Below are 12,718 nucleotides of genomic sequence, written 5' to 3'. Positions count from 1 at the left end.
TCCTAAGTATTTTCATCTTCCAAGCCCCCTATTAAAGGATCCGGGCCCTCATTTGCCAGATCCTATAAAGAACATGGGGGTGGGGGGCAAGCCAAAGAAACCCAAAACAGAGAAAATACAGAATAGATGTTTTAAATGTGGAAGAACAGGTCAGTTTAAGAGGGAATGTCCTGAATGGGAAAAATAAAAAGAAGTCCTTCCACTCATGACTTTTGAGGAAGACTGGGGGGGGCAGGCGCTCTGTCTCTTTTATCTCAAGTCCCACCGAGAGCCCTTGATAAACTTAGAGGTGGGACCCAAATATGAACTCATAACCTTTTTAGTAGATTCAGAAGCAGCCTGCTCCTCTGTTTCCCTCCATCTGATATCACCTGCTCCTCAGAACTTTCTGTCTCAAGGGTAAAGGGAGAAAGAGTTAATGCAAAAATCTTAGAAGAAACAGAAGTCAGTATAAAAACCAATCAACTCATATAAACCTTCTATTAATCCTGGAAGCAGAAATTAACCTATTAGGAAGGGACTCAATGCTAGAACTAGGCATCAGCTTACATGTTGGCCCAGAGGGATTCCTCACCTCACTAAACCTACTTACCAGTGTGGATGAAAGATAAATCCATCCTGATGTCTGGTCAACAGAAGAAAATCAGGAAGACCTCAAGTCCTTCCAAAACATATAAAGCTAAAAACTGCTGGGGAAGTAGTAAGAAGAAAACAATATCCCATTCCCCTAGAAGGCAGAATAGGCTTGAAGCCCATAATTTAAAGTGTCATTCAAGATGGGCTTCTTGAACCCTGCATATCCCCTTTTAACAACCCACTACTGCCTGTAAAGAAATCACACAGGTCATACCGACTAGCACAAGACCTCAGAGCTATCAACCAATTAGTCCAGATGACTTATCCTGTTGTCCCTAACCCTTACACCATCCTCAGCAAAATCCCATATGACCATCAATGGTTTACAGTAATAGACTTAAAAGATATCTTTTGGGCCTGTACATTGGCTGAGGACAGTCGGGACATATTTGCTTTCGAATGGGAAGATCCTTATTCTGGACAGAAACAACAGTATTGATGGACAGTTTTGCCCCAAGGGTTCACAGATTCCCCTAACCTTTTTGACCAAATTTTAGAACAGGTTTCAGAATAAATTCATACCCCAAAACATATATGTCTGCTCCAATATGTGGATGATCTTCTCATATCTGGTGAAAATGCAGGGAGAAAGTAGCTGCCTTCTCTACACACCTTCTTAACCATTTACAAGGGGAAGGATTATGAGTTTCAAAAGGAAAACTCAAGTTTGTAGAACCTGAAGTTACATATTTAGGGCTCTTAATAAGTAAAGGCAAATGAAGGATGGGACCCGAACAAGTAGAAGGAATCAGGTCCTTACCTTTGCCTCAAACTAAGCAGAAGCTCCGAAAATTTTTAGGATTAGTTGGATATTGCTGCTTATAGATTCACTCATATGCTGTAAAAACTAAACTTTTATACCAAAAATTTACTCAATGGAAACCTGACCATCTTCTGTGGACTTCTGAAGAAATTCATCAAATTGAAGAATTAAAACATATGCTTATAACTGCCACTGTTCTAGCCTTACCCTCCCTAGAAAAACCATTCCACCTTTTTGTTAACATGAATAATGGGGTGGCTTTAGGGGTACTTACCCAGCAACACGGAAGCCACAGGCAGTCTGTAGCCTTCCTGTCAAAGGTTTTAAACCTAGTACATGTGGGTGGCCTGAATGCATTCAATCTATCGCAGCAACCACATTATTGACTGAAGAAAGCAGGAAGTTAACCTTTGGGGGAAAATTAGTGGTAAGCATACCCCATCAAGTTAGAACTATCTTAAACCAAAAGGCAGGGAAGTGACTCACTGACTCAAGCATCTTAAAATACAAAGCTATTCTAATAGAAAGAAATGATTTAACACTAACCACTGATAACTCACTCAACCCAGCAGGTTTCTTAACAGGGTATCCAAACCTAAAAAGAGAACACATATATTTAGATTTAATTAACTACCACACAAAAGTCAGACCAGATTTAGAAGACACTCCTTTCAAAACTGGGTGGCATTTATTTATAGATGGCACCTCCCAGGTAATTGAGGGAAAAAGACATAATGGGTATTCAATAATAGATGGAGAAGATTTAGTAGAAATAGAGTCAGGAAGATTGGCTAATAATTGGTCTGCCCGAACTTGCGAACTGCTTGCATTAAGCCAGGCTTTAAAATGCTTGCAAAACCAGGAAGGGACCATTTATACTGATTCTAAATACTCCTTTGAGGTAGCTCATACCTTTGGGAAGATTTGGACTGAACAAGGTCTTATTAACAGCAAAGGCCAAGATCTCATCCACAAAGAGTTAATCACCCAAGTATTAAATACTCTCCAGTTACCCAAAGAGATAGCTATTGTCCATGTTCCAGGACACCAAAAAGGCTTTTCCTTTGAAAGTCAGAAAAATAACCTTGCAGATCAGGTAGCCAAACAGACTGCTATTTCCTCTGAAGTGGTTGTTTTTCACTTAACCCCTTGTTTTCCTCCCCCTATTGCAGTCCCCATTATATCTCCCAATGAAAAGGAAAAATTAATCAAAATATGAGCTACAGAAAACCAAGAAGGAAAATGGATATTACCAGATCAAAGGGAAATGTTATCGAAACCCCTCATGAGGGAAGTCTTGTCTCAGCTGCATCAAGGGGCCCACTGGGGATGCCAAATTATGTGTGACACAGCAGAGTTTATGGGTGTATAGGAATTTATACCCTAGCCAAACAAGTTACAGATAGCTGTCTAATATGTAAAAACAAACAAACAAAAAAACAAAAAACAAACAAACAAAAACTAATAAGTGGGCTCCAAGAAAATCACCACTTGGGGGAAGAAATCCAGGACTAACACCATTTCAAAGTGCTCAAGTTGATCCCACAGAAATGCCTCCAATCGGTTGCCTGAAATATCTATTAGTAATAGTGGATCATCTCATTTACCGGGTAGAAGCTATTACGTTTTCAAATGTGACTGCTAATAATGTAGTTAAGGCATTAATTGAAAATATTATACCTAAGCTTGGATTAATAGAAAATGTTGAGTCAGATAATGGGACTCATTTCACTGCACGTTTTTAAAAAGTTAACCCAAGTATTAGAAATAAAACGGGATTACCACACCCCCTGACACCCATCTTTATCAGGAAGAGTAGAAAGAATGAACCAGACTCCGAAGAACCACCTAACCAAATTAGTCCTAGAGACTTGGTTCCCATGGACTAAATGGCTCCCCATTGCCTTGTTATGAAACTGAACTGCCCATCAAAAATATATTGGCTTATATCCTTATGAAATGCTATCTGGGTTGCCTTATTTACACTCCACTGCTGATATTCCTACATTTGAAACTAAAGATCAATTCCTCAAAAGCTATGTACTTGGACTGTCTTCCACTTTCTCTTGTCTCTGAACTAAAGGCCTATTAGCATAGACGCCATCCTTGGTGTTCCCTGCACATCAGCACAAGCCTAGGGATCACGTTCTCATCAAAAGCTGGAAAGAAGGAAAACTTGAACCAGCTTAGGAAGGACCCTATCTAGTGTTCTAGACTATAGAAACCACAGCACAGCTGAAAGGGGATGGACACACCACATGTGAGTGAAAGGAGTGACTTCCACAGTCAGAGAAAAATGGGCCATCACCCTAAGGCCCACCCCCACCAAACTAACTCTAAAAAGGGCTTGATAATCACTTGTTTATTTTCCCTTTTCTTTCCAACAGGAAGTCACCGCGTCATCAATGCGACTCAAACTAATCATCCCTTAACCCTCGAGTTTGATGCTTGTTCAGTTATCTCATGTGGAGATGAAAAAGCTCAAAGGCAGCTATAAAATGTAGATAAGTATTTATGTCCATACTATATTGAGTCAACCAAGTATAGGTATGGAGGCTTAAAAAGTCCCTGTGGTGACTGGACGGATGTTTGGCAGACCACCCAATATGGACGGTGGACAGCCAGGCCCCCTTTCTCAAAGAAGTTGTGAGGACTAAAACAGAAACTCCAACTTATTCATGGTCCCACCCCACCAAATTGTAAGTCATTTCAGTGTAAACCTTTATTGCTAATTATAGATAATCTCCAAACAATGGCCCAAGAACCCTCCATATTTGAATGGTATTGGTTAGGAGCAAATGTTACAGAACGGGACCCCATAGGAATCTTCTCTCTGAGGTTAGCTAGAGCATTGGCTAAGAATAATAAAGAAATCCAGAACCAGAGTCTGGAGAACATATGGGACCCAACACTCTCCCCAAACATTTCAGGCTCAGCACTCTTCTCCCATCTCTAGAACCACCCAACTAAGGTAATGGTTGTAGGGGTAAAAGATTTAAGGCAGACCATAGCTCTAGAGATGGGGTACAAAGATGCAAATGCCTGCCTGGAAAGGATTAAATATTCCATCCGCACTCTAAACAAAAACGATTGTTACGCTTGTGCGCACTGCAGGCCAGAGGCCTAAACATCCCCTTTCCACTCGTATTGTCCTCCAGCTGACCAGGCTGGAGGTATTGTAAGGTAAAATTGTAAGGTAGCTCTCTCCCAACACCCCACAGCCTGGGGTCATGAATCATGCCGAGCTCTCTCTCTGCTATTCCTCAAAGTCCAGGCCCCTGTGAGTCAGCCCCCGAGGTCCATCCAGCTTCCATCTCCTTATGCCAATTTTACCTTGTGTCTCTCATGACAGAGGGAAAACTTAGCATTTCTTGGAGACCTAAACGGATGCAGTGAGCTTAAGTCATTCCAAGAGCTAACCAATCAGTCTGCCCTGATCCATCACCGAGTGGATGTATGGTAGTATTGTGGCAGACCATTGCTGAACACTTTGCCAAGTAGCTGGAGCAGCACTTGCGCTCTGATCCAATTGGCCATCCCTTTCACCCTGGCATTTCGTCAACCAAGAAGGATAAAAACAAAGCATCATAAAACAAGAGATGTCCTTCATGGGTCCTTTGACCCTCATGTTTATATAGATGCCATTGGAGTCCCGAGAGAAGTCCCGGATGAATTTAGGGCCCAAAATCAAATAATTGCAGGGTTTGAGTCCCTACTATTCTGGTGGTTAACTATAAATAAAAATGTAAATTGGATAAATTACACCTATTACAACCAGCAATGATTTGTTAACTATACTAAAGACGTTATTAAAGGAATAGCTAAACAGTTAGGACTCACCAGCCAAATGGCTTGGGAAAATAGAATAACATTAGACATGATACTAGCAGAGAAGGGTGAGGTCTGTGTCATGATTGGAACTCAATATTCTACTTTTATACCTAATAATACTGCTTCCAATGGAACCATAACAAAAGCATTACAATGTCTTACTGTTTTATCCAATGAACTAGCTAAGAATTCAGGAATAAATGATCTCTTCATTAATTTAATGGAAAAATTGTTCAGCAGATGGAAAGGACTAACGTCCTCAATCCTTACTTCTTTTGCTATTATAATAGGTGTGCTTATTCTTGTAGGATATTGTATCATATTCTGTGCCCGAGGCCTAGCACAAAGGCTTATAGAAACAGCTCTCATAAAAACCTCCCCTACCTCTCCTTCTCCATATTCAAACAGGATCTTATTCCTAGGTGATCAAGAACAGCAAAGCCAAATTATGTTAGAAAAATTTGAAGAGGAAGAATGATCAAAAAAACAAAGAGGGAGATTGCCAGAGATGATAAATTCCTCTTCAAAGGGCTTAATTGTGTAATGTCCTTGTTCTTTGTTCAGAGGCCCAACCTCCTTGTACTCTCTTGTTTCTAGCCTGCAAACAGCCCTTCTGTTCTTGCTGTGCCCTGACACACCCAGACATGTCTAGCCTCACTCTACATTCCCTTCCTTATTTGGAAAAAGTTTAGCCTTCTTGTGCTCCACAGGGAGACCGCTTCCCTTCCCTCCTTCTCCCTCATCACGTGCCTACCTTATACAGAAGGTTTAAGTGTTTAGCCAATTGGGACTAGTTTAGGTTGTGTGGTCTAACTCTAGCCAATGGGGAACAATACAGAAGCAGGGACTGCATTAGGAATAGAAACCCTTATTCTCCTTTGTTCGGTGTACTCTTGCGATGGTGGCTGATGCAGGCAATACCCTTCTGCAGAAGTAAATTGCCTTGCTGAGAAATCCTTTGTCTCAATGCTGGATCTTCTTTGTGGCCCTGAGCACTTGTTTCTAACATTAAGAAGGCAAACCAGCTGGGCACAGTGGCTCACATCTGTAATCCCAGCACTTTGGGAGGTCAAGGTGGGTGGATCACTTGAGGTTAGGAGTTCAAGACCAGCCTGGCCAACATGATGAAACCTCATTTCTACTAAAAATTCAAAAATTAACCAGGCGCAGTGGTGCACACCTGTAATTCCAGCTACTTGGGGGGCTGAGGCAGGAGAATCGCTTGAACCCAGGAGGCAGAGGTTGCAGTCAGCCGAGATCATGTGACTACACTCCAGCCTGGGCAACAGAGTAAGACTAAATCTCAAAAAAAAAAAAAAAAGGCAAACCTTGGCTACACTTAGCACTCAAAGTAACTTACCAGGTTTTACCTTAAAGTTAAAAATTGCTAGGCATTAGTGGAAACTACTGAAAACAGATTTACAAGCAAGGTACGTAAGAACGGTAAAATGTGTTTTTGTTTGCAAAAGGTTATAAGAAGGCATGGAAATGTAAACTTTGGCCTAGGGATAAAGGATTGTTTTGAGATAAAATACGAAAAAGCTGAAGGTTCAAAGAAGTGGTGGAAGAATTGTGAAAATTAATTTTGCAAAAGAGGTTCTCTTTGTGAACATATTGGCTACATTTAAAAAGGATATTATATGATTTTTCTGTAAATTGAGCATTGAAATAAAATCATAACAAGATTTTCCTTTGGTGCTAATCTGCTCTTTGGCAAAATTTGTAAAGTGTTATAAAAGGTTTTTGCTTCTTTAAAATTTCTGAGTCATCATTTTGGCAAAATAAATAATTTATGGTAATTTGGAATTCTATTTCATATTATCAGTGTTTTAAACCTTGAACATATTTGACAGCCTTCCCAAAATCAAACTTCAGTTTCAAAGTTGGCTTCCCTGGCACCTGGCTTTTCAAATACTTCAGAGGGCCCCCACAGTGTCCAGAAAAGTGAAGTAAACAGGATTATTTGACATGTTTAGGTACATGGGATTGCCAAAATGTTGTTCAATCTTTTTTAGGTTATATCTTGGTGAATAAAGCTAATGTATGCTCCAAAATCATATGGGATTTCTATAATTCTAATGTCTGGGTGTATGCTATCAATCATAATTAAGGTTGTTATGTTAGGTTATTGTAAACCACGGAAATAACCAAACTTCTTTGTCAATTGTGTTTCTAAGTGTAACTACCCTGGATATTTTGCTATTCACAGACAATTGTTCTCTTGTTTTAATCCTTTTCAAAGATGGTTTATAATAAGCTATAGAACTTTGACAGGTGCTCTTAAATACAGATCTCTGATAACTTTAGAAATTGTGACATTGGAATAAAGAAAACTGTATAGAGCCCATGAAGAGCTGAAATGTTCATGAATGTCAAGCAAAACAAGAGTTAACTAAATAAACTGTACTCAGAAAGCTGAAGCAACCTTTTTAACCTTTGCTTGGAATATTGCTGATCCTTGTTTTGTTTTGCAGAGTCAACATTATTTTGAACTATTTACGGCCTTTAATAATTAAATAAGGTGTACACTCCTGTAATCAAGACCTGGAGCATGTTTTTTTCTCTCTGCCTGGTTCCTCTAGAATTTGGAAACTATCTGTGAGTGTTCTTAACTTATAGCAATATGGTTGTTTGCATCAGTGCAATAAGAATCCATTTTTCTTTTGCAACAGGACACAATTGGAGAAAGTGTTTATTTTACCAACACTTTGACTGGAAGGTTAAGCTTCCCTTTAAGGAGTCAATCTCGAGTTGCAGAGCCAATAAAAGCCCAGTGGGGAAACTGGCCTCATACCCTTGCCTACTCAGTCCCTGTACAGGGTTCCTGACCTGTGGTCAGTAAAGAATGTCACTTTCTAACAGATCTAGAAGCTCCAAGTTTATCTTGGGACTTTAAGAAGGGAGGATCACCCAACTCATAGGTTTTTGAGGATGCAAACCCACGACTGGGCTGGGCTTTAAAAGGTCTTATCTGAGATTCCTTGTGGAACAAATTTCCATCAAAGCCAGTCCAAAAGGCCTTTGTAGAAATAGTAATTCTTTCTGCACTTTATGCAAATAATCAGGCCAAGCATAAAACTAAAGTCTATTTTGGAAAAAACTCAGTCCTAGGATGATTTGTGTTTTTTTTTTTTTAACAAAAATGAGGACTGCAGAGAGAGAACTATATTTCAAAGCTTATACATTTGTTATTAAATTCTAAAATCACTAGTTGTTTCGAAGTTTTTGCCTATATTGTAGACTAATCCTGCATGTCCCTGTGAAGCAACCAGCCATCTCTGGCTGCAGGTCAGAAAGAACAAGAGGGATGGGTAATGTAAAAATCTGGATCAATATTCTGGTTCTGAGCAATTATCCTGCAAATCCTGCCAGGTGATGGGAATAAATAGGGTGCCCATCACCCGAAGGTTTCCTTTGTGGGAAAGTAAGACAAAGGGAGCTAACCAAAGCCAAGCAGCATGCACCCAAATCCTAGCAACATAACTATAGCCACCAGTTAGCTGGGTATGTCACAAGACATTCTTTCCTCTCCGTTGTTGGAGGAGGACTCAGTTCCACACTTTCACCTTAGCATTTAACTTCTGATAAGGAGTCCATGCAACTCCTCTGAGACATGTTTTTGTCCCAGACTCAATTCTAAGCTTCAGGTCAAAGCCCTAGGAAAGAACTGGATCTGAGGGATCCAGAGGCAGATGATAATGGAAGTTAAAAGGCACAGTGCAGGTGAGTGTGGCTGGTTCCTGCTGATTAAGGCAACCCCAAGCTTCCTGTTTCATGGATAAAGACCACATTGATATCCATGGCCTAAATGAGGTTTAGGGAACTCCAAGGCTACTGACAGTAGGTGGGAAAGAGACGTAGGTTAGAGTGGACATTTCCTATTCTTTAGCCTCTGCTGCTTCAGTGGTGAAAGCCGCTTTGGCACTCTTGGCAGGACCTGCCAATGTCACCGGGACTCAGGGATGCAAAGATGGAAAAGGGAAAAAGGTTGCTCTTCCTTCTCTCCCTCACATATCCTGGGTATCTGCTAGGAAGAGAAGGGAGTCAGGGACACCTGCTCCCCTCTTTCTGGATGGCAAGCCATTCAACTTCAGTCTGTGCCCCTTTCAAATGCATCCTGGACCCCTGGGACTCCTTTAAAAAAATGCCTTATGTTTCCTTTCTTCTCCTCTGTTCTCTCTTCACAGTTAGGTACTTGTGTCTCCTTGCTACGAGATACTCCTCTCAGTTAGGTAATTGTGTCTCTGTACTATGGGACACTCCCCTCAGATACATCCTCCGAAGTGGAAAAGGTTAATTTCCCAAACCTTAAACTAGTAGGCTTAGGATTGGGCTCAGGGGAAGGGAACCCAGGAGCCCAACATGCCTGCAAAAGGGGAAATTTTTTTTTTTTTTTTTTTTTACCAGTAGGGCTTTTTACCTCCCTCTCCCTGTGCAAACTGATAAAAGGCCTCGGAATTTTCGAGCCATTCTTACTCCTCCCCTTGTTTTGTTTTGTTTTGATATATGTTTTCTAATAATCCGGTTTGTCTGTTCTTGCCTTCAGGCCATCAAATTCCAAATGGTCATGCAACCGGAGCCTCCGACAATGGCTTCTTCTGCTGGGACCCCTTAGGCCTCTGAGGGAGCTCTGACTGCAGTTTCCCCAAAACAGTGCCCCCTGTCGGCAGGAAGCAGTTAAATCAGTCTTCATCCTTACCCTTAATATAACGGCAGTTAGATGTACTTCTTTAGAGGGGGTAAATTTATCAATTTAGAGCAATTCATCCTCCTCTTTCCATCTTTGATTCACAGTTAATAGGCTATAAATTTTGATAATGTAGAATAAACTACAGAAAACTTCTTGAAGGAGTTAATTGCCTCATTTACATAGTGGACATAGCTGTTGCATTTATTATGAAATGTTTTAAATAAGTTCTTACCAACATGCCAGGGGTTTGGTCTAGGTCCTGCTGCTCACCACACAGAATGCCAGTCACTAAGATGAGTTTCGCCAGGAAAGAAGGCAATTGGAGGCCGGGCACGGTGGCTCACGCCTGTAATCCTAGCACTTTGGGAGGCCGAGGTGGGTGGATCACGAGGTCAGGAGATCAAGACCACAGTGAAACCCTGTCTCTACTAAAAATACAAAAAATTAGCTGGGCGCGGTGGCAGGCGCCTGTAGTCCCAGCTACTCGGAGAGGCTGACGCAGGAGAATGGCGTCAACCCGGGAGGCGGAGCTTGCAGTGAGCCGAGATCGCGCCACTGTACTCCAGCCTGGGCCACAGAGCGCGAGACTCTGTCTCAAAAAAAAAAAAAAAAAAAAAAGGCATTTGGGTGCTGTAGTCAAGGAGAGTGGGAGGTAAAGTTTCAAACCTGTCTCCTTGACAAACTAAAATTGGGGTTTACATACCAGGGAAGGCAGGAAAAAAAATACTAGGAAGAAGTAAGAAAGCAATGGATGAAGGGTCTGGCGTATGATTGGATGTGGTGATCTGATGAGTTTCTGTTCCTCACTTGACGGTCAGTTTCCCGAGGAAGGATCTCAGATAAGACAAACGTGAGTTTCACTTTTGAGGACCAGGAGGGTCAATTTCTATGTTTATTCAAAAAAGTCATAAATACCAGTTCTATGAGGAAATTGGGCTGGTTTCAAAATGAGAGGAAAAGTAAACTTTATATAGAATTTCGTTTAGAAAAATAAAGTAGTTGGATTAAATATAAGTTTGATAAAAGGGGAATGAACTATGGCATCACATTAAAAACAAGCCACATGGCAAATTCCTTCAAATAGTCATTTTATGCTTACTGCATTTTAGTACTTTATTGCCAGCTGTAAGTTTGATTTCTTTTTAATGAAAATTGAGAACACTTAACTTGGAGGAAATGACAGTGAAAGAAATGGCATAACTATAGCCATGTGCCTGGTCTATTTTCCACCAAATGTTTAGAAGGAGTTAAAATCCAAGGAATAGAAAACACATATGATAGATGCAGTAGGCAGATAAGGGCGGATCCCCAGAGAATCTCTGACCCACCCCAAAAGTGTTTAACATCAGACACTTTTGTGTAGATGACAGAACCTACCCAGGGCCTTGTCTGGTCATGCCCACGATGGACTGGGGGCCTGCTTGCACACTGGGAGAATGGGGTAGAGCCGCCGAGAATTCAAAGCTTATGCGACAGGAGGAGCCTGGCCTTTTCAGCTTGTGTGTGTGATCGCCTGGTATTCAATCTGTGAGGTGGCACTGTTGGCAGGATGCCTCCCCTGGCTTTTTTTTTTTTTATACTGAGCGTTTTCTTTTGATAAATTCTGCTCTCCTCACTTTTCAATGTGTCCACGTGCCTAATTTTTCCTGGTCGTGTGACAAGAACCTGGATTTTAGCTGAACTAAGGAGCAAAAGATCCTGCATCACGTACACAGAAAAAGAGGCAGAATTAGATTAAATTTAATTTTTAAATATACTGAAAAAATAAGGTTTTGTCTTTTTCTGTTAAAAATAAAACCCACAGAAACAGAGAATAGCATGCTAGTTTCCAGGGGGTAGAGGGAAAGGGAAATGGGAAATTGCTGCTCAAAGCACAGAAAGCAAGATGAATAAGTTCTAGAGATCTCTTCTACAACATAGTACCTACTATTAACAATTTAGTAATGTGCACTTTAAAATAATTGAGAGGCTGGACACGGTGGCTCACGCCTGTAATCCCAGCACTTTGGGAGGCCGAGGCAGGTGGATCACTTGAGGTCAGGAGTTCGAGACCAGCCTGGCCAACATGGTGAAACCTCGTCTCTACTAAAAATACAAAAATTAGCTGGGCATGGTGGTGCATGCCTGTAATCCCAGCTACTCAAGAGGCTGAGGCACAAGAATCACTTAAACCTGGGAGGCAGAGGTTGCAGTGAGCCAAGATTGCACCACTGCACTCCAGCCTGGGCAACAGAGTGAGACTCCGTCTCAAAAAAAAAAAAATTAAGAGACTATATCTCGTGTTGTGTTCTTATAAAAATAAAAGCAGATAGACACAAAAGAACATAAGGACATATTTGGAGGTGATGGATATGTTTAGTACCTGAGCTGTGGTGATGGCATCTCAAGTGTATACAAACTCACCAGAAAGTAAAAATTAAGTATGTGCAATATTGTGTATATCAATTTGACCTCAATAAAGCTTTAAAGAATAAAGACATATATTAAAAATAAAAACAAGTCATTGTAGTTTTTTCATTTAGAAGCATTACGTTAAAATTTTGTATTTGGATAGAAAAAGAAATAAATTTGTATTTCACTAAAGAAAAAGAATAGGCACTGTTAACATCCATACATACTTCTTTCAATTCTTAATTTACATGCACAGATTTGCTTTTTTTTGTTGTTTTGAATATTTGGCCACATGAGTTTATTTTATTTTATTTGAATACATTTAAAGGGTACAAGCATAATTTTGTTACATGGATATATCACAGAGTGGAGAAGTCTGAGCTTCTAGTTTATCCATCACCTAAATA

General features: G+C 40.6%; 2 protein-coding genes across 2 annotated transcripts in view; one reads left to right on the top strand and one right to left on the bottom strand.

Annotated features, from left to right (window-relative positions):
• CLEC2A (C-type lectin domain family 2 member A) overlaps positions 1 to 10,073 on the top strand; it is a 29,929-nt gene extending 19,856 nt beyond the window's left edge. The window contains exon 5 of the mRNA XM_032159023.2: positions 9,777 to 10,073. Coding sequence (XP_032014914.1) covers positions 9,777 to 9,864 — 88 coding nt within the window. The 3' untranslated portion in view covers positions 9,865 to 10,073. The remainder of the gene's footprint in view (positions 1 to 9,776) is intronic.
• The window catches only part of CLEC12A (C-type lectin domain family 12 member A), a 124,699-nt gene extending 114,523 nt beyond the window's left edge, over positions 1 to 10,176 (bottom strand). Inside the window, exon 1 of the mRNA XM_058442702.1 lies at positions 10,153 to 10,176. The gene's annotated coding sequence lies outside the window, so the exon portion shown is untranslated. The remainder of the gene's footprint in view (positions 1 to 10,152) is intronic.
• Positions 10,177 to 12,718: the final 2,542 nt, after the last annotated feature.

Source organism: Hylobates moloch, unplaced genomic scaffold, assembly GCF_009828535.3.
Source record: "Hylobates moloch isolate HMO894 unplaced genomic scaffold, HMol_V3 SCAFFOLD_8, whole genome shotgun sequence".
NCBI lineage: Eukaryota > Metazoa > Chordata > Mammalia > Primates > Hylobatidae > Hylobates > Hylobates moloch.
The sequence above is the reverse complement of the archived record's forward strand: the minus strand, read 5'-3'. Positions and strand labels throughout refer to the sequence as shown.